Source organism: Ursus arctos, unplaced genomic scaffold, assembly GCF_023065955.2.
Source record: "Ursus arctos isolate Adak ecotype North America unplaced genomic scaffold, UrsArc2.0 scaffold_12, whole genome shotgun sequence".
NCBI lineage: Eukaryota > Metazoa > Chordata > Mammalia > Carnivora > Ursidae > Ursus > Ursus arctos.
In genome coordinates this window covers 51,444,529-51,471,612 of record NW_026622786.1, presented here as the reverse complement: position 1 = coordinate 51,471,612, position 27,084 = coordinate 51,444,529, and the positions used below count along the sequence as shown (strand labels likewise).

At 40.0% G+C, this 27,084-nt stretch overlaps 1 protein-coding gene across 5 annotated transcripts in view; it reads left to right on the top strand.

Annotated features, from left to right (window-relative positions):
- The window catches only part of SGIP1 (SH3GL interacting endocytic adaptor 1), a 203,345-nt gene that overhangs the window by 131,043 nt on the left and 45,218 nt on the right, over positions 1–27,084 (top strand). For 2 of the 5 annotated variants that reach the window (XM_057310589.1, XM_057310590.1), the window contains 4 exons: positions 1,520–1,594; positions 3,748–4,239; positions 10,725–10,852; positions 11,795–11,921. In XM_057310589.1, the coding sequence (XP_057166572.1) occupies positions 1,520–1,594; positions 3,748–4,239; positions 10,725–10,852; positions 11,795–11,921 (822 nt within the window). Of the gene's footprint in view, positions 1–1,519; positions 1,595–3,747; positions 4,240–10,724; positions 10,853–11,794; positions 11,922–17,081; positions 17,148–18,070; positions 18,131–27,084 lie in introns of all 5 variants that reach the window. The other 3 variants (XM_057310591.1, XM_057310588.1, XM_048220338.2) reach the window with 3 other exon arrangements.

Below are 27,084 nucleotides of genomic sequence, written 5' to 3'. Positions count from 1 at the left end.
TCTCTGCTACTGGGAAACAAAGCCAGTGAAAAAGCTCTAACTTCCTTGAAAAGCTTTCTTTAGAAACCTGAGCCATCCAGATTATTCCTAGAAAACCTTTCCTAGATGCCAAGAAAGTACATAAATGAAATGTTTATGTAGATGATGTATTGATTTTAAGACCAATTATCGACATTTTCGAGTTTTCTGAGTTTTATGTGGTGTGGTTACACTTAGCACAGCAGAGACCGTTGTACAATCGATGTGTATTGTATAATTTTGCTCATTTCATGATTGCAGCACAAGTTTGCTATTTTAAATTATTAGGCTCTTATGATATTTTCTGTTTTTGTTGATTATGACTTCAATTTTTGCAGAGAACCTCAGTCAAAAACAGAGCCCTTGATTAACTCTTAAGTTCTATGGAAAAACATGATCCATTTGAGGTGTCGTTTTCAGAAGCTCATAACTAAGATTAGGAGACACGTATTTCTGGGCTTTAGGATGATAGCTGTTAGTCATGCCTGTTGTGTAGAAAGACAGGATGATCTCTAAAATTAAATGAAGTCAGGTGGGGGTGGAGTGACAGAAAGGGGCTCTTTGTAGTGCAGGCAAGCAGAGGGTACTGCCAAGCTCTCTCCAGCCAGTGCCCAGCTGACCCACTCTGCTTTTAGGTCATGAAAAATTGGACAACATTCAAGATTCACAAATGAACTTAGTCTGGTTTATGAGATTAGTGTGAACTCTTTGAATCTACCAAGTGTAACCAGTGACAGAAAAACATATATTTAAAGAAAGAATACGTAAAAAAATGTACCTGTTGAAACAGTAATCCCTAACTTTGCCCACAAAATGACAAGTCCAGTTCAGAAGGCTGAATCTCTGGTGGGGCCGTGATACAATACTTTTTCTATCTCAGGGGATTTGGTTCACCATAATTTTTACCAAGGGAATCTGTGTATTCTTTCTTGCCCCCAATCATATTGCTTCAGGCTTTCAAAAATATACTAAAAGTTAAGATGTATAACTTTGAGACATCTTTCCAGACTCAATCCAGACAATGTTATCCTGACTATATTAAAAACTCGTCACCCGAGCCTCCACCAAGACATTCCCATTCCCTTCACCACACTTTGGATTGTGATCCTCTGTTAGCATGATATTCATTCATTTGATCATAAGTTCCTTGAGGACAGAGGCTCCTTTTACTCAGCCCCATGCCCCCAGTTCCTAGTACGATGTGGAACTTTGCCAGTGCTTGAAGTTTGTCAAATAAAGGGATGAATGAATAAAATGATGACATTATTATTGTTATCTGACATCCTTTTGACAGATTCTTATTATCCTAAAATGGAAGAATCTGAATGGGTCCTGCTTCCATTCCTTAGCCCTGAACTGAGAAAAATTTAGACCATTCATGGTTATAACATTTCCAATAACAGCAATATGAATGAAAGCCCAAAGTCCTGCTTATCTACAGAATATTGTGTAACTTAGGGAGAAAGCGATCCATGATGCTTGGTTTCTCTTGTCTTTGCAGCACCTCCACCACTGCCTCCCAAAAACGTACCAGCCACCCCACCCCGAACAGGCTCCCCGCTCACAGTTGCACCAGGTAAGCTTCAGGTTTTTTTGGTGCTGGGATGATAACAGCAGTCAGCAGTGGCCCTGGACCTCAACCTGCCCTGGACATGTCAGGAGCTGTAGAGACTCAAGCATGAAAATGTTTGCATTCAGTTTTCCTTCCATGACAATTTACTATGCAGACTTATTTTCCAGTATCACTCTCAGGTTTCACAAAAAGGTTCTCTTTCTCAGCTCATTTTTCCTCTGTATCATTTTGTTGAATGAGGGCCACATTTATTTGTGAGATGAAAGAAAAAAAAATCTCAATATCAAAAGTCTTTGTCTAATTGGCATTTCACTTCATTGGATCTCATGTTAATGATTTACGAATTAAAAATCTCAAGACACAATTTGTATTTTCCCAAGAACCGATCATCTTTTTTCTAGAATTAAAACTGCCTAGTTTACAAAGACATAGAATGGTTCTCAGGATGTGCAACCTCTGGGTAAGCTTGGGGGGGAGGGGGTGGATTTTTTTTTCCCAGGAATCATTTTCATCCCGTGGCAAAAAGCTGTGTAAGGATAATGAAATATGGCAAGGAATTGCCACATGCCTTTAGATTGATCTTTTCTAAGGCACATCTTTACCCTGTATTAAAATCAATATTACATATTCATGCAGTTTGTAATCTACTTGTCCTACTGTGCTAGCAAGTCAAAAGCAGTAATTGCTATATTATGTGTCTGGGCCCTTAGGATATGGTTCTTTATCCCCTTTGGAACTCCATTGCTGCTTTGTCCTTTGCTATTTTTGCAGCCTGGAGTTTGATAGCTACAGAGTAGGTATTTATCAACAAGACCAAGTGCAAGGCATAGTCATTTTTGAAATTTATATTGATTAAAACCCAATGAAGAGTCATCCAGAGCGTCATACGTGGAGGTGTTTGCAAGTTCAGATCATTTTGGCTCCTTGTATTCTCATAAATATATTAGATATAAATAAATCTACCAGTGACATAATTACAAATAGTGTAGGACATGCAAACTGCTACCCCATTTATTTGTAGCCTTAGAGCCTTGAAGGTTAATTCTTTTCTAATGTGAAATACGGAAGGACTGGGCCAGTTCTTAGAGCCGATGAGTTATTTCAAGGTAAAGTTGCTTCTTCTCATGCCTTGCCATCATTCAGGGAATGGGTCTAATCCCAATAGCTTCTAATTTCGAAAACCTCAGTGTTTAAAAAGTGCACTTGCTCACATTACAGTTGTTTTCAAGCATTTCCTGCCAAGCCGTAGAAGATAGTTTTAAATTTTTTTCTCATGACTGATAAGAATTAAAGAGAAGAGCTGATGTTCATGTTGAAGCAAAACCGAGAACTTTCTGTTTCGTGACTCTAGATAGACGTGTATCACAGCGATACCTACGATGTTAACAGGTTAGACGGGATGGGAAAAGACATTATAAAGATGTTCTGACAGTTTCCTCCCCGTTAAACGAGTACATGTGTACCAGTTCTGACAAGTAGTAGAGGTCTCCTCAATAACCTGTGTGTGTTGTACGTGGATGTATATGTGTGTGTGTGTGTGTGTGTGTAAACACACGTGTGGGGTATTCCTTTAAATAACCTTTGTACTGTGTTTCTGGTGTATTTAAGGTGAAGGATGTACGGCTTAATTATGATACAATAATTTTTTTAAACGAACAGATATTATTAGTTTCACCAAACATTTTAATATGCTAGAGCAGTCTTTATCGAATATGCGGGTGATTTTCAGCTAGCAGTTATTTTTCTACTGTGCTGTGTGTGGGCTAGACTTGCAGAAGGGACCTCCCTTTTGGAATTGCAATTCCAGAGCCTGAACTCTGTGAACCTTTTCAAAGTGCAGCCTTTTCAAAGTGATCACCCTTTGCACTCTTGTGAGCCGCCTTTGAGAGCAGTAGCATGCTCGGCACTTTCAATGGTGGTAAAAATAGCTACCTGGGGTCACCCAGCAGAAAGGGTAAAGTAACAGCATAAAAAGACGATGCTCACCTTACGGCGGCAGGGAACGCTCCCTTCCCCTTGAGCTCGGACCCAGTTATTTTTACACCTCACAGGGCAATCTGTGTACTATTCTTTGCCTCACCCCTCCCGCCCCCCACCCCATACAAATAATATTCACCGAGTCAATTAAAGTTAAAAATCAACTACTTTAACCACAGGAAATGGCCAGTCAGCCACAGAGGTCAAAATTGAAAAACTACCATCAATCAATGACTTGGACAGCATTTTTGGCCCAGTGTTATCCCCCAAGTCTGTTGCTGTTAACGCTGAAGAAAAGTGGGTCCATTTTTCTGATACGTCCCCGGAACATGTTACTCCAGAGTTGACTCCAAGGGAAAAGGTGGTGTCCCCACCAGCTGCATCAGACAACCCATCTGACTCCCCAGCTCCGTGCCCCCCGGGCCCTCCAGGCCCCCCAGGACCCTCTGGTCCTCCTCGCAATGTACCGTCGCCGCTCGATTTAGAAGAAGTCCAGAAGAAAATCGCTGAGCAGACCTTCATTAAAGATGATTACTTAGAAACAATCTCATCTCCCAAAGATTTTGGGTTGGGACAGAGAGCGACCCCACCTCCCCCACCACCACCCACCTACAGGACTGTGGTTTCATCCCCCGGACCTGGCTCAGGCAGTGGTACGGGGACCACCAGCGGTATGTCTTACTGTTTGAGTGTGCTTCCTGTGGCTGGGAATGGCCGTGGCTGCTGCAGTGTGAGCAACGCCCTCCCCCTGCCTGGCAGTTGGCTTTAGAGCTTCCGCCGTCCCTCCTTCGGTCTGGGTGTTCCGTGGCCCATGGCATGTCCTAGTGCATCGAATGCTAACCGTCATAGTGCGAGTCTGTGATGTGTTCTGCCCTGCACTCCTAGCGCTTCTTGGAGTGCCCTGCCTTCCACCCCGCACTTAGGAAGTGCATATTTTTTAAAGGAAGCTGTTTGCAATTCAGGAAAGGTCTAGAAAGGCAGATTTCATAGCCAGTGAGTTTCATGTTAAGTGTCTAATTTCCCTGTCAGATGCCTGTACAAGAACGTTTTTTAGTTTGTTTTGTTTTCAGCTCTGTTGAGATATTATTGGCAAAATTATAAGATATTTAAAGTGCACAATGTGGTGATTTGAGATATACATTTATAGTGAAAGGATTCCTCCCATCGAGTTAATGAACACATCACGTATTTACCTTTGGGGGGCGGTTAGGTAGGAGGAAGGGTGAGAACATTTAAGCTCTACTCTCTCAACAAATTGCAATTATACAATATGGTAATTATACAATATAGTGTTATAGTCGCCATGTTATGCATTAGATCCTCAGACTGTATTCATCTTATAACTGAACGTTTATATAGTTTTTTCCCCAAGAGTCCTAATTTTGGTAGGTAGGTCAATGTGTTCTTTCTTCTTCTACTCTTTTTCTTTTTCCTTTCTTTTTTTTTGTAGGGGGAGAACCATGTTAACCCCTCTAATTACTTTAGGAAAAAAGAAGTAGGGTTTGGAAAGGAGATTTTTAGGGGACAGCAAAAACAGTGTACCTTACCGCACCCGCAACGTATCAAGCTGCCACTGAACACAAATTATTCTCTGATTTTATTTTGATAAGCTCACCAGCCTACGATGTCAGCTCTTAGCATGATGACAGGTGATGGAGAAGTCTATCAGAAATGGACATTTGAGACTCTCTGTGCAAATGTTGATATTGAATCTGATATTTTGGTTTGCCTTCTTTGAAGCTTCATCTTATGTTCCCATCCTATAAAAGGATGGCAACCCCTGCCATGCACACCGAAGAAAGATCAAGATTTCCTAATGTATCCTCTTCCATACTTTTTCTTCTACTGGTGCTCACATTTATCTGGCAAGACCCCGCATTGCCTTCCCTCTTGTGCCTGTGGGTCCAGGTTAGGCACCTTCTAAGTGCCATGTGTTTTTGTTTTTAATTTGCTTTGGAAGAGGTGACCAAGTTTATGCTATTTAGATCTAGTGAGAGACAGGAAGGAAAGGCATTTGTCTCCATTCTAATATTTATCATTGCTGCCTCTTTCAATGGAATATTTCAGTGCTTGCTCTGTGTTTGAAAATTCCTGTGCTTTAAGCATCCAATCTGATCAAGGAGAGGACTGGAGGGGCGCCTGGGTGGCTCAGTCTGTTAACTGTCTGCCTTCAGCTCGGGTCATGATCCTGGGGTCCTGGGGTCGAGCCCCATGTTGGGCTCCCTATTGGGCTCCCTGTTTATTGGGAGCCCGCTTCTCCCTCTCCTCCCCGCTTGTGCTTTCTCTCTCTCTCTCAAATAAATAAATAAAATATTAAAAAAAAAAAAAAAGGAGAGGGCTGGAGATTCACCTGTACCCCACACAAAATCGATGTTTTATATCACTGCATGTGTCCCAGGTGCTTCGTCCACCAAAAAAGGAAAACTACTCAATATAGAAATAAGTTTGGGGAACGTTATGTTAAGACAAAATCAGCAGGTTTCTTTACCATAGGACCTCTGAGAGACTTTAATTTGCCAATAATAATAGCTATAAGTTTCTTTTCCGGGGTATCATCTTAATCCGTTGTGCACATCATTTCCTTCTTACAACAACCCCATGTAATAAATGCTCTCTTATTTCTCCTATTTTACAGCTGCATAAACTTGGGGAAACTGTGGCTCAGAGATGTCAAGTAATTTCCCCAAGTTTACACAGCTACAGGTGATGGACTTGGGATACTCAGTCATACTCAGGTCTATCTGATTTTGAGCCCGTGTTCTTAACCCCTGTGCTCTTCAGGCACTCTTTTAAGGTTTAGTTACAAAATATCACAAACTTAATTGACCACTGACACCCACCTATCATGCCCTGTGTCATCAACAAGATCACCAACAGTTTTCTCTCAAAACCCACTTCTCTGTGCTGCTCTTGATAATTCTAGAGGGTTAGAGCACCTGTCTTCATTCTCTGTTGCATTTTTAGATCATTTTTGGAATATAAGCCTCCTTACTTATCTGTAAAGGTAATAAAAGGACCCCACTTAAAGCCTTCAGTTCAGATTTCAAACCCAAAGAAGTTGGCTCTCTATTATCAAAGAGGGGACTGTTTCCAGGGTCTTGCATGGTGTTCTCTTCCCAGGCTGAGGTTCTCATCTTCTGATAAGACTTCTAGAGAAATAACTCCCTTGTTCCAGTGGCAGCCTTCTGTGCTTTCCTCAAAATGAACATTCTTAATTGGGGAAAGGGAAGACAGGGCAGATATGTCACTTATCTGTTTCTTCCATCACCTTCCATGAGACTCGGGAAGGCGTTTCGTTGAATTGACCACTGATCTAATGAGTGAAGAAGGGAGCCTTGGCTTTCTTTCTGAGATCTTTGAGAATTTTGTTGTCATCTCTCTGTTCAGCTTCATAAATTATTTGAGATTTTTTTTTTAGGTGTTACCAGTAAAGACTATTGATACTTAATAATTAAGCTGGAAAAAAATGATACTCTGCTGGTAAAAGATTGAATTTCTAAGTGGAAGATTGAAGTGGGTCAATGAAGCTTATGAATAAATAAAACTTTGCACAATTATCTCCTTAATTAAGTCCCAGTTTGTCATTTAATGTTTTATTGATGGAATATAAACCGACTAGCAGAAATGTAAATTTACGATTAAAACAATGAGAGATGGCCTCATGTTTTAAAGATTAACAATGCTTCTCAAGACCTCCTTTTTATAACACTTTGCCTGATGAGACTAGCTTTTCCTGAACATCTCAAACTATATTTAACTGGGTACCATTATGCTCAATTTTAAAATTTCATTCATTTGGTCACTGACCAAGTGTAGACAGTACACACAGCCTTGTGAATCAGTTGAGTTACCCGATGTTGAAAAACAGTTAGAAGTTAAGAATTTGCTCCAAGAACTTTGATTTACTTCTGGCAAAGTTATAAATACCTAGTTTGGCCAGAACTTCGCTTTATTGGAATGCAGATGATAATTCTCTTGGCAAAGGCCATTTCTTCTTTCTTGTGGGTGCTGAGCCAGGGAATGGGAGGGAGAAAGAGTTTTATTGGCCTGCAGAGACCAGGGAAAGAGAGATGTCAATAAAGATAGAATGTTCAGTGCAACACTTTCCAACTTGAGAAACTAAGGCAATATTAGAAGATGTTACACGCACACACATTTATAAACAAATAAGTGTGAGCTAACTGGGATTGACCTAAACAAATATATTTCCTAACTACAAGTCTTTTAGAGTGGCAGAGTCCAAATAGGGAAGCCACCAGCCAACAAAGAGAGATGAAAGCTGAAGCAGTTGCTGTGTAGCTTTCAAGGGGCTACCAAAAAGACTAGGCTAGAACTTCAAGTTGAAGCAGCAAATGGATTGAAAGCATGTCAATGGTTGTCAACTTTATTGAACTCACAAAACTAAAATAACATACAGGTGATTTTTAAAGTTAAACCTGAAACAGTGATGTCCAGTTTTTTTCCAGCCCTGCTCTTGGGAATAAATTGCTTGTAGAAGAAATGAAAGTGTAATTCCAGATCAAAGAATGAGGACAGAGACGTACAAATAGTCTTCTACACTCTTAGAACACGAAACAATTGTGCAATCTCACAAAATCAGGGGAAGCCTCAGTTCAGTTAAAAAATACCCCTCAGGCCCTGACTACCCTCTGCAAAACCTCAGGGTTCTGTCAAGAGGCTTTTGCTTCTTAAACACTGCCTCAGTGCCTTTCTAACTGCACAACAAATCAAATCCATCCAGTTAGGAAAAAGTGAAAGGAAAAGGGAAACAGTTAACTTGCCACTTTTTTCTTTGCTTTTAGTTGTGTCTGTATGAAAAAGACACAGTCTTTACCATCATCATCAACATCTATTCCTTTTATTTGTGTAGCATTTTATAGTCTACTAAACACTTGATAAGCATTTTCCATTTCGATTGTCACAACTACCTTGTAAGGTAGAAATCTCTCATTTTTTAAAATAAAAAGCTGAGGTTCAAAGACGTTAAGATCCCACAGCTGATAAGAGGCAGGCAGGGCCAGAAGTCAGATCATCTGCTTTTTCATTCAGCTTTTTTCATCGTTCCACACTGCCTTGATGACAAGCCACATATTAACTTTCCCAAGCATTACTGACAGTGGTTTTCAAAACTTTCCCTCTTCGAACATGTAAAAAACAGGTAAGCAGCTGACTTTTTCCTGAGCTTGGTTCAGAAGATGATCTCTTGGAAGTAGACGCACGGATAGGTATTTTGAACCATTCCTGTGGCGTGGTTTTCCAGTGAATCAGAACCTAGACAAAGTCCCATGAAACTTCCTGACAAAGACTTTGTGGTTTCAAGGTTTATTTTCCATCTCTCTGCTGTCACTTCTGTTTCCTGAAAACATCCTGGGTGTCAATCTATTAAGTGAAAAGGGAACTTTGCAGTGGGACCTGTCAAAACATATCTTCTCTTTTTATTCAAGAAAAGATTAGCCAGAGACTAAAAATATTTATGTTGAGAGAGATGTGCAGGAGCTGCTGTTAACAAAAGTAAGAGCAGACTTTAGGTAAAATGTGGGACTTCACAGTCCACTTAATGCTACAAGACGCTGCATGTAAGAGCTTGGACTTTGCAGTTAAATCAACCATCTGAGCTATGGGACCTTGAGCAAGTTACTCAATATCTCTGTGAATTCCTACAAAACCTAGTGTGGGGATAGACTAAAATAATGCATGTCAAGTGCCTGGCATCGATCTTGGCCCAATGAAATAAAAAGTAAAAATACAAGTAAAAAAAGAAAAGTGGTAGAGGTGGAGAGACAGTAGAGATAGGGATGGAGGTGGTAGTAATTTTAATAGGGTTTCACACTAACGAAATTACACTTAGAATAAACAGCACAGAGAAACACAACACCCTCAGTATTTCGGGTCGTATTTAAATAAGGGGAGCAAGGTTTACCCCCAGGGACTGTCATCAGAGGAGAGCAGATTCCAAGAGGCAGGGTTCTGCTGTTCAACTTCAAAGCTCTTTGGGAATCTGAAGATCTGGAGATGGAGCCCAGCATCTTGCTGACCTAGGTTTCTCCAGAGAGCACAGTTTTGTGGCATGTCAGTTGGGAGGAGAGGAGTGGGCAGTTATTTTCCTGAGGTGGGATTTCTTAGAATTCTCTTGGAATGATCTGATAGCTGTGCTTCTAACTAAAGTGACGAAACCTGTGGAGTAGCTGGAGCTTTTCTGAGCAAGCGCTGTTTGGAACGTCAGTCTGAATTTCTTCAGGTTCGGAGTCAAGGAGTTTATTCATGCACCCCAGACATCTGGCTAAGGCTAGACCGACCCCTGAGTCTGGAGACCCTACTGGTGTGCTGATTAGTGTGCATGCCGGCCTCTGTGTGTCTTCTGTGTTTCCCATGTTTGTCATTGACAGCCGGAAAAGTAAATCCAAGAGGCTCTTTTCAAAATCACCACAAAAGCCATCATGGGCCAACTCTACATAAAACAGATTCCGGAGCAGCCTCCTTCAAAACACACAATCCTCTAAATTCAGCGTGATTCTAATTATTAAGATTCTAAATGCAAATCGCCTGTGCAACGTCCAGTTCACTTTCTTATATTCTGTCCTTTGCTTACCATCGAGTGTTTGCTTACCTTTATTAAAGTTAGCGCTCATATTGTGAAGCACAGGAAAAAGGATAATTCTCTTACACATGTTTTAAAATATATATATATGTATATGTATATATATCATGTGGAAAGATCATGCACCTTCCTTCAAGGTCTAACCTCTATTTTCATCTCGGACATAAATTCTGAATATGCAAAAACAAGAGCATTTATTATAAGTTTGGTGTGTATGTGGTCAAAATGAAAGGTCCTTACCACCAGACTAAAAACGTCTTCCACCACAGAGAATAATAAAAGGATTTACCTTTCACTGGGTGTCACATGACAACAAAAGGCAACAAGCTTCAGCTTCTGCCATCAACTCTAGTTCAACTGAGTGATTTTTTTTCTTTATTAAAAAAAAAAAACACACATACACACTAGATGCTAGAGTGTTGAGTGTACTAATTGCTGGGGTGGAGAAAAGCATCCGGGCCCAGCACTGTACTGGGGGGATGGGGTAGGCAGATTCCGTGATGACGGCTCTTGGCCACGTGTGGTGTCGGCCATTGTTAATATCAGCTTGTTTTTCAGGTGCGTCATCCCCTGCGCGACCCGCCACTCCCTTGGTTCCCTGCAGCAGCACCACCCCTCCACCGCCTCCTCCCCGGCCTCCATCTCGGCCAAAGCTACCTCCAGGAAAACCTGGAGTCGGAGATGTGGTATGTTCCCTTCTGCTACGGCTTGCTCAGAGACTCCTGGTGAGAATGACAAACAGAAGCCAAAATGCCGCAACATAGGCTGCCTCGGTGGCCTCAGATCACTTGTGCAAATGGCCCTGACAGGTGGCGTCTGAAAGGCAGTCCCTGCAGCAGGAGGGTACATTTCAACCCTCCCTCAATCGCCACCATCTTTCAAGTTGAGGTCTAAAATGATAGGAATAGGAGGCTGGGGTGCTCAGTTCTGCCACCGTGGGTTTGAGGCAAATTAAGATAATAATGCTCAATTGCACTAAGTCCTTTAGAAAGAGGGGTGTTTCCTTTCACTCTATCTGGTTGAGGAAGGCTCCAAGAGAGGGGAAGTCCTGGTTTCCATCCCCTGATGAAGAGAACTTACTGGTGTTAAGCACACCGTGTGAATACAGAGGAGGGTGGTAGCCTGATAAATTTGTTCCAGAAGTTTCTTGTATCGTGTTTAAAGGCTGAAGAGGTGGCAAACATTCTGTGTGAACAATTAAGAGACTTCTGGAAGCGGACCGTTTCTTTGCTATCCACACACAAGAGTCACAAACTGGTGATGTCCATAATAATTGGTTTAACTAGCGCAGTTTTGTATGCTGTATTTAAATATGTTTCAATGGGTATAAGCTCTCACAGGAGGTTACCTGCTTAGTCCCTGAGGGCACGTAGGTTCACAGTCCTAGAACATCACAGATCTCAGCTTCTCTAAGCCTGATGTAACTGCCGAGTGTAGCACAACACGGTTCATGTTTCCATCCACAAGCTCCTGTTAGAGATTGAATCGATTTCAAGATAAAAATGGTGTCACCTATACTCTTCTAAGAACCTGAGTTGTCCTATCCGGGGCTGGAAGATGTTAAAAACATGGAACAAGAGTACTCCAACCTGCGTGTCTAATTTTCTTCTCTTTTCTTCTTCCTGCAGCCCAGACCTTTTAGCCCTCCTATACATTCTTCCAGCCCTCCTCCGATAGCACCCCTTGCCCGAGCTGAAAGTACTTCTTCAATATCGTCCACCAATTCCTTGAGCGCAGCCACCACTCCCACAGTTGGTAAAAATTATCTCCTGTCTTTTAATCTGTTTGTTGTTGTGACTGGCTATTTTTTATGATCTGAAAACCTCGAGGCCCTCTACTTCTGGTTGAAATTGTTTTGCTCTGTGTTCTGCTTCTATCAGCTGACTCTTCTTTTAAAAGCACCTTCTCAGCAAAGGAGGCAGAATGCTTCAACTAAGCAAATAAACAAATAAAAGAACATTAACACCTGTATTTTGCAGGAATTCTCTTACGCTATTCCATACAGAGCTACTCATAAAAGTAAAGAAGAAATCACCAAATAAGGTCCTGTAATTTACATATTATTTCTGTAATAAAAATAGTCTCCTTTGAGGAGGAATGTTTATGTAAGTTCCAGGTGTGTACCACATCAGAAATCACAAAATTCAGATCTTTTATTTTCTTACAGCTTTCATTTCTTCATCACTTTTGGTTGTCCTTATGTTGACAGATGGTATAATTGTTGGCATTGTGGGACTTGAGCAAACTTTTTGACATTCTTTTCTAGTGCTTTTCGGTGATGTGTGGTCAGTTTTCCCTGAGAAATAAGTCATTGCTGGCATTTGCAGTAAATGCCTTTGTGCCTCTTTCCTTATGGTGTGAGGAAAGTCAAGAGTTGAGAATGGCTGCTCAGCCGGATGGTTTTCCCAGGTTTAAATGCCTCATTTTGCCTGGAGCATCTTTCCTCTTCCCAAGGCTGATCTCTCTCTACACCTCTTTACCCGTCTTCCATAAGCTGCTGCCTCTCTCATATTTGCATGGTATCTGGGACCTGAGGCTCAGCCCTTCCATTTTTTCCCATTGTCTTCCTTTATTGTCCGAACTCCCCTCCAAGTCTTCCATATTGTAAACTAGCTGGCCCATCCTGCATTGCTTGGGAGAATCATTAACTCAAAGCTAAATAAATCCCTGCTGTTATTTACCAAAGAAGAGCACGCTACAGGGTTGCCCATGTGAGAAGTACTTTGATCAAAGCCTGAAGCTCTTCTGGAGAACTCCCTATTTTCCCAGGGATATAAATGAACGTGTGCCTCATAGGGGCCCCAAAGAAAATTTCAACTATATCACATGTTCTTTTTTTTTTAATCGGACCAGCCCAAGCAATCCTTCAAATTTGGTGAAAATATAGCCAATTTTGTAGGATTCATTAACAGACAGAAATTTAACATTACTTATATAGCCAAGTCTGTCCTTTCTCTGCATCATCCATTGAGGTAATTTGGGGCTTCCTATTTTAAGATGCCTATTATGTCAGTTCTCTCTGGAGTTTTTTTCTGTAATGTCCCAACCTTTTTTTTGGACACTCTTTAATACTCCTGATTGCTACAGCCATTTCCCCCACTCTTGCTCCCTTTTTTATTTTAAACAAAAACAAAACAAAAACATTGTTTTGTTTTATTTGGGGGGTGTTTGTTTTTGGTTTGGTTTTTTCTCAAGATTATTTGTTCCACCTACTCCATGTGATTTTCCTGATTGGTCAGAGACGAAAGTAAGAAGTATAAACTCTCACTCACAGAGCGGAGCTCAAGTGACCTCAGATGACTGTCTCACATAGTCTTTAAACTCATTGAGATTCATAGAGAAAATGACACACACAGAGATTTGGAACCGTGTCCATGTTTTATACAATGCGTTTTTATACTCCTTACCACTGAAATCTCAAATCCTGCCCAGTGACTTTGATTCTTAGCACAACCAGTATGCATTCTTTCAAGAGGAATGCCAGAGGGGGTTAAAAAAAAAAATACAGCCACCTGAGGGGATACTCACATTGCTTCATTGCTGAGGAGCATTCTGATTTAATTTGTTTGGTTCTGGTTTTTTTTGTTTTTTGTTTTTTGTTTGTTTTTTTGGTTTTCCTCTTCCTCACTCTCTTGTTCTTTACTTCCCGCTGCTGGGAGTCACTTGACAGCCACTTCTCTCTGAAGTAGACGCCTTGTCAGATGGCTGCCCAGCAGCTCCTGTGTGTTGCTGTTTATCTCTTTTTGGAGAGGATGCGCTTTGGCTGTTCAGCGCCAAGGGGCTGACTATTCATGCCTGACTTGGAATGTCAACTTTATGCCGTCAAATGGCTTGCGGGGGATAGAGAATTTCAGCAGCAAATTTTTGAGATCGGTGGCTCAACATTTCCCTCCTCCCACACAATATTTTTTGACATTTCCTATGACATCCGAGCCCAAACTGGGGCAAGTGCGGTGGAAACTTTGTACATATTTTTATTTGTACTTGCTTACTGCAAAGTTTAACGTGATTCAAGGACTAAACTTTTAAGAGCAAGTCTAATCTTCCTATGCAACAATTCCTGTAAGAATATGCCCCCAAAACACTTAGTGGACATAAAATCTTGCATGAACGCTATGATTATAAAATCACAAATCTGATGCCACACCTGAAAATAGTACATTCCGTGTGCATCACCACGCTCAAATAATGAAGAACCCCTCTGCAACTGTATGTCACGGAATTTAGGACGCCTTCCGTCAGAAGATACAGTATTATTTTATATATGACTAAGAAAGGGAGGGGAAAACTGCCAAGTAAGCTGAGATGCAGTGCTTTCTTATCACATTAATTTTAAGACCCATTCCAAATCTAGAGATGTTAAAATGTGAAAAAGTGCACATATCAGAATCAATGAAATACAGCACGCTCCTTTTGCACTAGTAAGACCTTCACTATTTGATTTTGGGGGGAAAAGCCTATTAATATTATGGGAATAGAGAAAATGTTTAAAATTATTCTAAGAAACAAACTCTTAGACATTTAGAGATAAACAGAGATACCTCTAATTTAAATATCCATTTTTCTTACTTTTTTCTTATCTCTATGGGTAAGAGTCAAGGGTTTTTTTTTAGATGTTTGCAAAATCTTTCTTTGGTACCTCAATGCAGTAAGAATACCATAAAGACAATTTTTCATTGTTAAATGAAAAAATATATATTATTAAATATATTGTTATTTATATTCCTTCACTGTTAATTATGCAATATCAACTGCATCTTTAACATCCTCTCAGAAATCTGAATGAATGAAAAGTAACCATTTGTAGGCACCAAAGGGAGCACTAGGTGGATTTTGATGTTTCCTTTGGTGTAGAACTCCAAGCAAAAGTGATTTATATTCAGTACTGGAATATTAGCTGTCGCATCTAAATCTTACAACATTTTATCCAAGTCTTTGTCTCTTCAGGCTGGGTGGCAATTCCAAATTGGATAAACATTCTTTTAAAAATACTTTTATTGCTGCCAATTACTCTGCACAGAAAAACCTTTGGAGATGGATATTCCTGATCTCAACTAAAAATTCCCAAATTTAATTTTAGTCTTTTTTTTTTCTTTCTACTATTTTTTTTTTTTTTTTTTTTTTTTTTTTTTTGGAAAGACCTGTCTCTAGTTCTGGCTTCCCCATCCCAGATCAATTTGAGGCAATTTCCATGGTTAGTTCCTAAGGAAATTTTTTCTTCTGTACTTAATTTGAGTGTTGTCCTTATTTAAAGCAAGCGCAGAGCTATCCAATAATTCATCTTTAAGTTCCCCAATTTAGTTAGGATGTTTTCTTCAAAGCCCTCAATGTCCACAACCACCATAAAAAAATTATGAGCGTGTTATTCAGCCTATGAATTATTCTTTTGTAACTTCAGTTCAAAAAACAAATTGGCAGTATTGGAAGCTCATGGGGTTTTTTTGTGTTTGGTTTTTTTTTTTTTTTTTTTGTATGTGAATACTTGCCTTCTATTCTTTTTTTTTTTTAAGTTTTTTTTTTTTTTAACTTTTAACCCCACTATAGTTAACATACAGTGTTATATTAGTTTCAGGTGTACACTATAGTGATCAACAATTCTATACATTACTCAGTGCTCATCATGATGGAGGCTCCTCATTTTAAGGAAATTGTAAATACGAAGTTAGTTCTTCAAAGGAAAGAAATATCCTCCATCATTTCCCACTAACAGGTATGAAAGGGTATTGTAACATTCAGTTACTGCCAATGTAACTGTTTTGCTTCCTATTTTCTGGACAGATTATGGAGTGTCCTTCTTAGTGCCATGTCCTGTTCCTCTCCTATAGATATTTTAGGCATTGCATAACTTGTTCTAGCCACCAAGGAAGCCACTTATATAACAAAAACTGATTGACAGGTGTTATCCTAGAACCTTAAAAATTGACAAAGATGTACTTTTCCTGCTTTACTTCCTAAGTCTAGGAAGCAAGCCAGTAGAATGTTTTTTCCAAGAAACATTATTTACAGAATAATTTTACTACCCTCATCAACTTCCTTATCTTCTCTACATTGTAGGGAGGATTCTCCCTTATGGGTCTTTGTACAGATTTTATTCAGTTTTTTATTTAAGTTGTAATAACACTCTTATGACCTGTGGAATCGAGCATTTTTTTTTTTTTTTGATCACATAGAATAGAACTCCAATTACCTGTATTTGTTAGTTGGTGAGGAGGAAGATCATGTGCAAAAGATCTGAAACTGTTGGGGTCCAGAGCAACTGTTGTGATCAATTTACAAAGACGTTTGGCCATAGCTGGATACCGTAGCCAAAGATGGAATTACAGTAATGTTGCCCAAAATTAACAGACCATAACTACTAAAGACGGGTGCAAGGCAAATTGAATTTGGGTACTGATGAGTTTGAAATGGGATACTTCATTCAGCGACCTCAGATTTACACTGTTGCTTTTTTACGGTCTTGTTGAAAGCTTACTCCTGCCCACTGGGGCAGGGAGAAGGTATATTCTGAGTGATCCTGTGTCCCAAGAGGTTCTATTGATGGGCATATGTCTGGACACTCGAGAACTGTGTCTGAGTGAAATGCACTCACACAAGTCAATTACTAATGATAGTGCCTTTAACAACTCCCTGAACAGGAGTTGTGGCGTGATTTCTTCCATGGAGCTGACTTCAGCCAAATTCACAGATGTTAAAACCTGGCATTTTAAAATTTTAAATTTTTTCTCATAGAACCATCATAAAATGAGCACATCACTTTTTTTGTACCCTATCATCGTTATCCCAGTGTCTTACGTTTTGTTTCCTTTTTCCATTAATATCATTCCTGTGTTTCAATCAGCGAAGTGTACTTGATTTCATTTGGGATTTGTATTTGTGCTTTTGTTCTCCATTCCTTTATATTTCTTTGGTTCGTAGTGTCAGAAGATGATGTTTTTTATGACAAACTGCCCTCGTTTGAAAGGCGCTGTGAAACGCTGGCAGGTATGGTGCTAGCCGAGTGATCTCTAGATATCTAGCCGTTAAAAATCCAAGCCATTATGCCGTCTGAACGCTATAAACCTCATGGACATGCTAGTCACCTCATGAGTGTCTGGTGCCTCTCAGAAGCACCCTGTCTATTTATTGTTCATCATGGAACTCATGCCACCAATTTTTCTTTTGAAGTGAACATATTAAAAAGCAGCAGGTTGCATGACAGTTTCTCAAAAGGTTTGAAAAAGGTGAGATGCCATTGCTTTGTGAATTTCCAAAGGAAGGAATAATTTAACTGCTCAGAATTACATGTCCGGTGACTGCTTTTTGATTTAAAATATAATAGAACACCGTCAGTAATCTTGTTTTCTCTTTGGTACATAGGTAAAGGGTGTTTGTGTCTGGATGCCTAAGGTGATTCCAGGGGAGGGGACGGAAGATGTGTGAATCTTCCATGAACTTTAAATTGATATGCAATGCTGTTGTCATTTAAAACCTAAGCTAAGTTTGATGTAACCCATAACTCCGAGTTTATCTTTTTGAAAATATAGAAGGGGATGACATTGAAGATGATATGGATACAGCAATTGCTGAATGACCGTTTGCCCTAACTAGTGCAGTTAAAATATGCTGACGCCCCTGCATGGCCAGGAAGACTTCCGCTCCATGCGCGCAAGCACCGAGTATCAAGCTACCAACAACACGTGCCCATCCCTTTAGGCCTCCATAGCTTTGCTTTTGCTTTCTGTTTCCCGAACTAAAAACAAAAACCAAAACATAGATTGCCAGCCTTCCCTTTTTCCTGCACGCTAATGGCATGCAGTGCCTCCTCCCTCCCCCATAGTGAGATTAATGACCTGTAACTCATACTGTGTCCTTCTCTCTCCCTCTCCTTAACCTTTCCCATCCCGCTTCAACTCCTGGCCATACAGAGAATGAACAGCCTTCCCTCGTTTGGTTTGACAGAGGAAAGTTTTATTTGACTTTTGAAGGTAAGTAGTACATAGCATACCAGATACTAATTGATACCCCTCATGCTTTTTTTCCCATCTGCATTTCCAAATCCCAGTTCTCTTCAAAAGACCTGGTCTCACCTTCTATATACAAATGCTATGGCTACTTAGAAAATATGAAATACTAAAGAAAATATGACATGAATTTGGTTTGTATGGGATCTTCAATTTTTCATATTTAAAAAAAAATCAAGCCAATTTGCAGTCAATATTGGTTACTTAACTAACTGTGTTAAATTGAAAAAAAAAAAAAAAAGCAAACAAACACCTTTTTTGACCAAGGAACTTAACTCTGTCAACCAGGGCTCTTTCCTGACTCTTTTGCAAATGCAATACGACAAATGTAAGGACTTTTTGGTTGGAATCGGCATTTAATTTTGTTTTGGATAACTAATATTTCAGATACGACATCCATTACTGTAAAACATAAATATATTTACATATTCTTATGACAAGGAATGCTGCATAGGAGATCAGAAAAATGAGGAAAAGAGCAAAAAGGAGTATTGTAGTAAATTCTATTTGCATCTACTGAAATTGCAACTGACATGGCTGTAGAAAAATGGACAACTATCGCTGGACTTGCCATTTTAGAAGATTAAGGTGAATTTACATAAATATAATGTCAGATATTTAACCTCAATGTTGGATAATTTGTTATATTCTGAATTAAGGATTAGCATTCTTCTGTTTTATATTTAAATTCTAAATCATTTTAACAGGTCAGGCATTTGATAAAAAGTCCTATTTAAGCTAATTGTGGGGAAAATTTAAGTAATTTAATATAATTGTGGGCCGCCTCACCCATAAATATTGATCATGTAAGCCTCTACTTTCTACCATTTTAAATAGCTAAATTTCTCCTAGGATCAGAAGTTGGCCAAAATATATTCTACTCTAGAGTTGAATCTAAACATTGAACTTGTCTTGTGTTTCATGACAACGAAAAGCACTTTCCTAACTTGAGTGTGTGTTTTATCGCAATTTTAAAAATCGGAATGACTGATAGTGATATTTAAGTAGCTTGTGAGGTGTGGCTTTTTTCTCTCAGGGGTGAATTTTCCTGGCAAGATGGTCCTAGAGGTGGAAGTCCTTAGCTTGGAATAGCTTGGGTAGCAGCAGAAAAGAATGATCTGATTTAAAGCTTTCCAAATACCTGATGTCCTGTCCTGGCTCAGGTGGAGGACAGGTGGAGAGGTAATCTTCAGGGAAGGATGCATGTTTCCCACATGATGTCAGAAGCCTTCATCACCTCGGGTCATTACTTTTGTAAAAACCGAGATGCAAAATCCACAACTTATGACCTTCTAAACTTTCTCTTTGAATCAGATGGAATTAAAAACTGCCCAGGTGTTTTTTTACTGATCACATCTCAAAAGGAGAAGCTACAGTTGAATAGGTTGGTAATCCCAAAGTACAGCAAACACCTGCATCTGTAAAGGCCCTCTCTCTGGTTCAGGCTGGCCACAGCAGACTAGTTTACCCTGTGTTATCCAGGAAAGTGAACAGCACTCTACTGCCAACCCTGCCTCAAGTAATTGGGACTCCACAAAAAAACAACTTCGATGGTTTTTGTCGTTTCTGTTTGTTTCGGTCTTAGAGTATCTATTCCCTCATTTGCTTGTGTTGGAGTTTGGGTTTCTTTAAATAGAGAGAGAGAGACTTTTTTTGAAGATACCTATCTAAAGACAATGTTAGGTTGTTGGGTTCTTTTTTAAATATATATTATCAATCAAATATAAGTATTAATAACTGTGTGGAATAACACTGTGAACTACAATTTTTCATTTTAGGAAAATATAAAATATAAAATGTAATATTAGGTGTCTAAAGTTGGTGACATAGCCATTCTAATTAGTAAGATCTGAATTTCATAAGCATCTTGATTTAACCCAAGAAAGTCATGCGAGGAGGTGTTTTAATAGAAATAAATCAGAATCTCTAGTACCGTGTTACCTTCACTTTGTGCAAGTCAGGGGAGTATAGAAAGGGCTTCCCGAGGGGCTATGGGAGCAGCCATATCACAAATATATGCCCCTACTTATCTCATTAAGAAATGCTTATGCAGATAAAAGTACATTAAAATGAACTTCAGGACTTAGGAGAAACTAAACATTGCCACCTGAGCAAGAATGGCTCTGTTTTAAGAATGGAGAAGGGTGGGGTGCCTGGATGGCTCAGTCGGTTAAGCGTCTTCCTTTCAGCTTAGGTCATGATCTCAGGCTCATGAGATTGAGCCCCACATTGGCTCTGTGCTCGGTGCAGAGTCTGCTTGTCCTTCTCCCTCCCGCTCTGCCTCTCCCCCTTTACTCTGCACACCATAAATAAATAAATAAATAAATAAAACCTTTAAAAAAAAAAAGAATGGAGAAGGTTTATTTTCACCATTTGTGTACATTAGCCTCAGGTATTTTTAGCTAGTGCAAGCTGGAAGGATTTTTTTTTTTTTCTGCTGTGACGATAAGTGACATCGAAATTGCCTTGAGAATAGTGCCCTACCCAAATTTGGAACTCCAAAGGGCTGTCATTCAACATGTTCTATTGAATAGCACTTCTAGCATATTCTTCTAGGGCAGTCTGGTTTTACCCACATCTGTTATTATTCATACTATCATTTTCTTCAATTCTTCATTCAGGGAATACAGAAGATTCCCAGGTCAAATTATTCACCTGTTCTAAACAGCTTTTAAATCATTATTTATTGTCATCTAAATAGTGTTTTTATAGTGTTCAACACCTTAGCTGGTCTCACTCATTGCTTCGTTCTTATAGTGCTCTAGGCATTATAGTTACTCAGTAAGTGTTTGAGCCACTAACCAACCAACTAACTAATGAACATTGGCTTATGAATTTATTTGGAGATAAATGTGATATGCTTCATACTTCCAAATTTGAAAGATAGAAAAGTGTTAAACAACAGTTCTAACCCACAAGAGTTTTAAAGCTTTTCTTAGTATTTCACTGTGATAAACAATTTCAGTAATATCTTAACCTATTTAAGTTGGGTTTTAAAAATACTAAAGTTGCAAGAGGTAATAACTTCAATTAATTCATCCAAGAGTATATCCTATTGGAGCTATCAAGTATTCTTCTGAAATGGAAGGAAGGGATAGATATTTCCATGACAAGTAGAAGATGTGATTATTAGACATTTGAACAGTTCCCTAGAGCATTTTAACATGAAGATATTTCCAGAAACATGCTGTCCCTGTCCTTGATTAGCTTATTTCACAACAAAATCATCTTGTACCTGGTAACGAAAAACAAACAAACAAAAACCCCTGCAACCATTCTTAAGTGTCCTTGTGTCTGAATATCATCTCCATCCTATGTGCCTACAGGCTCTGGCACACTCATCTCTAGACTGTTCTGCGCTCCTGCTATTGCTCTTACCCTCTCACGCCTTCAGGAATGTCACATCCTTAGCAACACCCTCCTCTACATTCGCAGGCTCTCTGCCAACCTCGCCCATCTGTTTCCTTAACTGAATCCCAGCTCTCTTCAGAGACCATCACTTCTGTAGCACTCTCCCTGGAAAGTTCTCCAGTCTTCTGTGGGCCATATGTCATGGGACTACTAGGCACTGTTTGAGTTCTCCCAATTCCCTGTTGCCACTTCCAGACCCCCTCCTGCTGTGCCGCCCACCTGATCATTCCACCTCCTACCGCTCCTTCTTGCTGGCCACCGCTGACCTGCAGAGCATTCCTCTGCGTGTAACTACAGGCTTAGACATGCGGGAAGCCCCCTTTCACCCTCTTCTTCACCTTGCTTCCTCGACTTATCCTGTGACATAGATTGATGCGGATGGCCCATCCAACACCCTGGTTCTGGGGCCTCTTTGACTTCTTCAGCTCCAACACACTTTCTCTCCATGCTACTCGGTAATCCACACCTCTGGCCACATCTTGGAAGTGGTCCCCACTGGCAAGGGTCATTTTGGCTATTTCATAACCAACAATTTTTCATCCTTTCTGTACACCAAGGACTAGATTAGGCAATGATTTTTTTTTTCATTTAACAAATATGTATTGAGGAGTACTGTGTGCTAGTACTCTGTAAGCACTCCCCAGTAGGAAGCAAAACCGAAAGATATTCCTGTCGCCATGGAGCTTACATTCTAATGTGGAAAGTCAAAAATAAGAAGATAAATAAGTAAAATATATCACATGGAGATGTTAGTAAGTTCTCCAGAGAAAAATAAAATAGGGAGATATACTCCCAGTGGAGTATAATGGAGATTGCAATTTTAAATAGGGGAACCTGAGGGTATAAAAGTAATGGGTCATAATAAAAATTATCTGAGTGCTTTAATATGTGCAAAGTACACTCCACTATTATGTCATTTCATCTGCACCACTCACTGATGAAGAAATTAAGACTCAGAGAAAATAAGTAACCTTTGCAGGATCCCTCAGCCAGGAAGGGGCACAGTGGGAATTTGAATCCTGGTGGCCTAGCTGGAGACCTAGGATGATGCTCTGCTCTGCACACATGACCTCATTCAGTCTTCGCAACAGCCCTTTGAGGTCGGGGGTTCTGGTGGGTTTCCCTGAATCTCCTGACCTTCCAGCTCTCCATTCCCCTGACTGTACCTTGTCTTTGACCTCACTGAGACCTCTGGTCTTCTGCCCACCCCATGCTCAGTGCACTGGCACTAGCTGACATTCAAGTTCTTTTCTAGACCCCCTGGAGGAAAAACATGTTTCTATAATGACTTTAATTGTCTCTACAACAGCAGCTACATTTCCTCCTTGGAATTATGTTGTCTATGTGAAAAGAATTCACTCTTGGACATTTTAAACTTCTGACCTCCTTCAGCAGGGTTTTAAATATCCCTACTTGATCATCGGTAAGACATAATCATAGGCATGGACCACTCAACTTTCCTTACCCTGACATAGTAATCACATCCTGTAAGAAGCCAACAGGTCGAATTTTTCACATATGACTGGAGGATATTAATTTCTTCATCTGAGAGTCACTGGGAAGAGGAAAATTGGAAGGCGTGACCTGTTTTCTGGGGAGCAACTATTTTGCTAGATTCACAATATTCTTCCAATGGGAAGTTTCTACTAATTGTCCCCACCCCACCATAAGGAGACCCTTTTCAGTCAACAATTTAATAAAGTTATTGAGTCCCTACCACTGCAAATCACAGTGTTACATACGACCAGGTTAAGAAAAAAATCTATAGAAACATAAAAAGCAGTCCATCTTCATTAAAAATATGAAAATCACACTCCCTAGGCATTCTGAATATTTATATGTAAACTGTATGGTAAATATAAAATGTAAAATCCTTTCTAGTAATAACTAAGGCCACAGAGTTTTTATGAATAGCCTAAGCTTGTTAAGATCCAAGTGAGACTGAACCAGCAAAGTGTTCTGCCAAGCACATCTACCAAGGGTTTCAGAATTCACGTTGCTGCTTCCTAAGACACGAGTTACCCGGTTCTGAAAATCTCTAGATTGACCAATCTGCTGATATTTCACTTGGGTTCTTGCTCTTTAAGGCAGTTGCCCTGTCTCACTCATGTTTACTGTATGGCTGGTGTGCTGGAAATGAGCCAGGAAGTCAGTGAAGGAGAAACCTCTTTCTCTCCACTACTCACAGCACTTCTTACACCACGTGTATGCGGTTTCCCCCTTACCCCAACAGTGCTGACACTAACAACCTGGAGTTAGTGCAGACCCCACAGGCTAAGGCCTCAGTCCTACAAGACTGCCCCCTCCCCACTTCAGATGCCAATTACACATCCCAGGCTGTCACCTGTCCTTCTGATTAACCAGTTATAAATTGAGGGTTCTTACAAACCCCCGTCTTGGGTTTAGTAATTTGCAAACAGCTCACAGAACTGAACTTTACATTCTATTACCTGTTTATTATAAAGGTTACGCCTCAGGAACAGCCAAATGAAAGACATACCTAGGGCAAGGTTTGGGAGAAGGGACACGGAGTTTCCACACCCTAAGTATGCTGCCCTTCTAGTGCCTTGATGTGTTCACTGAACTGGAAGATCTCCAGAAGCCCAGCTTGGGTTCTGTACCCAAGATGCATTTGTTTATTATGTCTGCTATTTTCCTGGTCTCCAAAGTAATCTCTCGGATCTCTGGTAGTGACTAAGCCTGGGAGTTTTCTCTTGTATCCCCATCAGACTCACCTAGGACTGTAACAGTCCTAAATGCACAGTTGTTTCTGAATGTGTCCCTCACTCAAAAGAAAATGAGTCATTCAATACCTTTAAAATATATAAATGTTAGGGGCACCTGGCTGGCTCATTCAGTTAAGCAACTAACTGTTGATTTTGGCTCAGGTCACAATCTCAGGGTTGTGAGATCAAGCTTCACGTCGGGTACCGTGTGGGGTATGGAACCTGCTTAAGATTCTCTCCCTTTCCCTCTGAGCTTCCCCCACCCCTTTCTCTCTCTCTTTAAAATTTATATATAATGTTAGATGGCCTTGCTCTGTTCAGGATTGAAGACTTTTACTCCCCAGCCCAGGAGATGAACCCTGAGTTTGAATTACACATGCCTGGGTACAGAAGTAGATTATATAATAGCATTTCCCATCTGACTGGAGTTACCAAATAGAGAACTGATGAGATCAGCACAAACCCCCAGAAAGAGGAGTTGCTATGTGTAGACAATTTTAAAACCTGAAGCATAGGTTAAATTGTTTCCCGGAGCAGGAAAAGGGAACTATGGTCAATGATGAATAGAAGAGAAAACGTAAAGAATACCCACGCATGGGTTCCTTCATTCAGTGGTTACTTCCATGACGTCCTCAGAGCTCTAAGCCCCTGTGCAGGAGTGATGGAGGGAAAATGATGTTTCTGCCTTCTAGGAATTCCCAAGAAATGGAGGAGACGGGCTCTTCCTACTAAAGGCATACTATAGCAACAGTTATAAAAGAATGTAAAAAAGTGCTGGAAATGCATGAATAGTGGATAGACGTTAACCCGGAAGAATCTGGGATAACTTCTGGAGGCACAGGCACTTGCGTTGACTGACGAAATTTGGGGATTTACTGAAGCAGTTAGAGAGAAGCAGTAAGGGACTGACAGTACTGTCTTCATCTTGAGATATAAAAAACACCATCGTGGTAGCAACATTTGAAATCTACTAGGACGTGGAAGGGAGTGAAAGCTTCCATCCGGTAACACAGGGAGAAAGGTGCTGTTGTAAACCAGGGGAAAGGGGTCTTTGAGAGAACTAGATCTGGTTAGAAAAAATTGAGTTACTTTTGGGACCTCTCAACTTTAAGGTCCTGCACCTTCCATGTAGATGAGTCTAGGAGTAAACAGATTGTGCAAATTTGGGAGTCATTTGCTTAGAGATAAGGACTGAATCCATGGAGGTAAGGGTTTAACTTTGGGACATGCCTACATTCAAGAACCGGATTGGAAAAAGAACACATTGTGACTTGACATTTTCTCTATTCTATCCTTTCTTTAAATAGCTACACAATATTAGTGATTAATTTTTAATGCATGATATTGAGTGGCTGTGCTTTTGTGGAATGTATTACATGCCTAGATCTTTTGCTGATCTTTCGTCTCTCAGTTGTTTTTGCTCTAGGGATTGCCTAATTGGGTGACCCAGTTGCACTCGTTATGACTGTTGACCTAAGTACCAGATAGGAAAATTGCAGACATCAAGCCTAGAAGGAAAATACCAGCTTTTAGTTGGCTGTTATGGCAAATACAAGTCAACATAGTGATGACGCACTGCCTCCTTTCCCTAACTGCTTCCCATCAAAGCGTCTGTCCTCTTAGGCTGTGTGTCCTTCTTGAGTGTCTTACCATCTTTAATCTCTACCTCCTTTTTCTTCCTTCTGACACCCAGTTATGAACACTGAAATCTGAACATAATACGAGACTAAGGATATTTTTAGTATTTCTTGTGTACATCAAATAAAAATGTAATGACTTGTATAAATCTTAAAAGTAATTGAATAATAAATTTTGTATTTCCTTGCTTATGAATAGAGAGAAAGTTGTTTTTTATAGGATACTTCATTTTTTTTCCATGAAGCAGGAGTTCTTGCAAAATATTGTAATGTTCCCTACCTCTCCCCATAATAAACTTATAGCCATATCCGTCATGTTCAAAAGAAGGTATTTGTTGTCTTTTAAGCTATTATAGAGTTTGACTTGAATGCTCCTCATGGCAGCTCCAGTATGTATATGCCTCGACGTGCTCATAGTCGCTGTGCTTTAGCCAGAGTCAGGACTGTCTTCTTATGTTTGTATATATGTACACACACACACACACACACACACACACACACGCGAAATTGACTATGATGGGTACATAGCAAAATGCTATGGTTTTCTGTGTTTACTAATTCTGCAATAGGTAGGTATCTGATCGGGAAAACAATGAACAAATCTGTGGAATAAGGCCTTGATAATAGGCTATAGGGACAGATACTGCTATGGATGTATTCATTCAGTCCGCAAGTGTTTATTGAGTCCTTACTATGTGCACGGTACTATGAAAGGTCTTAGGTTTACAGTAGTGAACAAGAAAGTCATGTTTCTCCCTTCGTGGAGCATAGAAGTCAGACATGAAACAAGTAGTTACAATAACGTGCAGAGATCGTTATATTCAGGAGATAGGAATTTTGGAAGTACCCAGCAGGGAGGTCTACCCTGGCCTAGAAGTTAGGGAGAGCTTCCAAAGGAAAAGATGAGAGTGATATTTAAGTCTACATAGAGTCTGCTTTGAAGAAATACAAAATGTCGCTGAGTTAGAGTTCTCATATAAAAACTTATGTAATGTAAAAATGTTAACCTACAGGTATATTGGGTATTATCCTAGATATTAAAAATAAAGTCCCCAATTAATTTATATCAGTTTATTCTCAGCACACACACACACACACACACACACACACACACACACATATAAATAGAGAAAAGCATATGTTT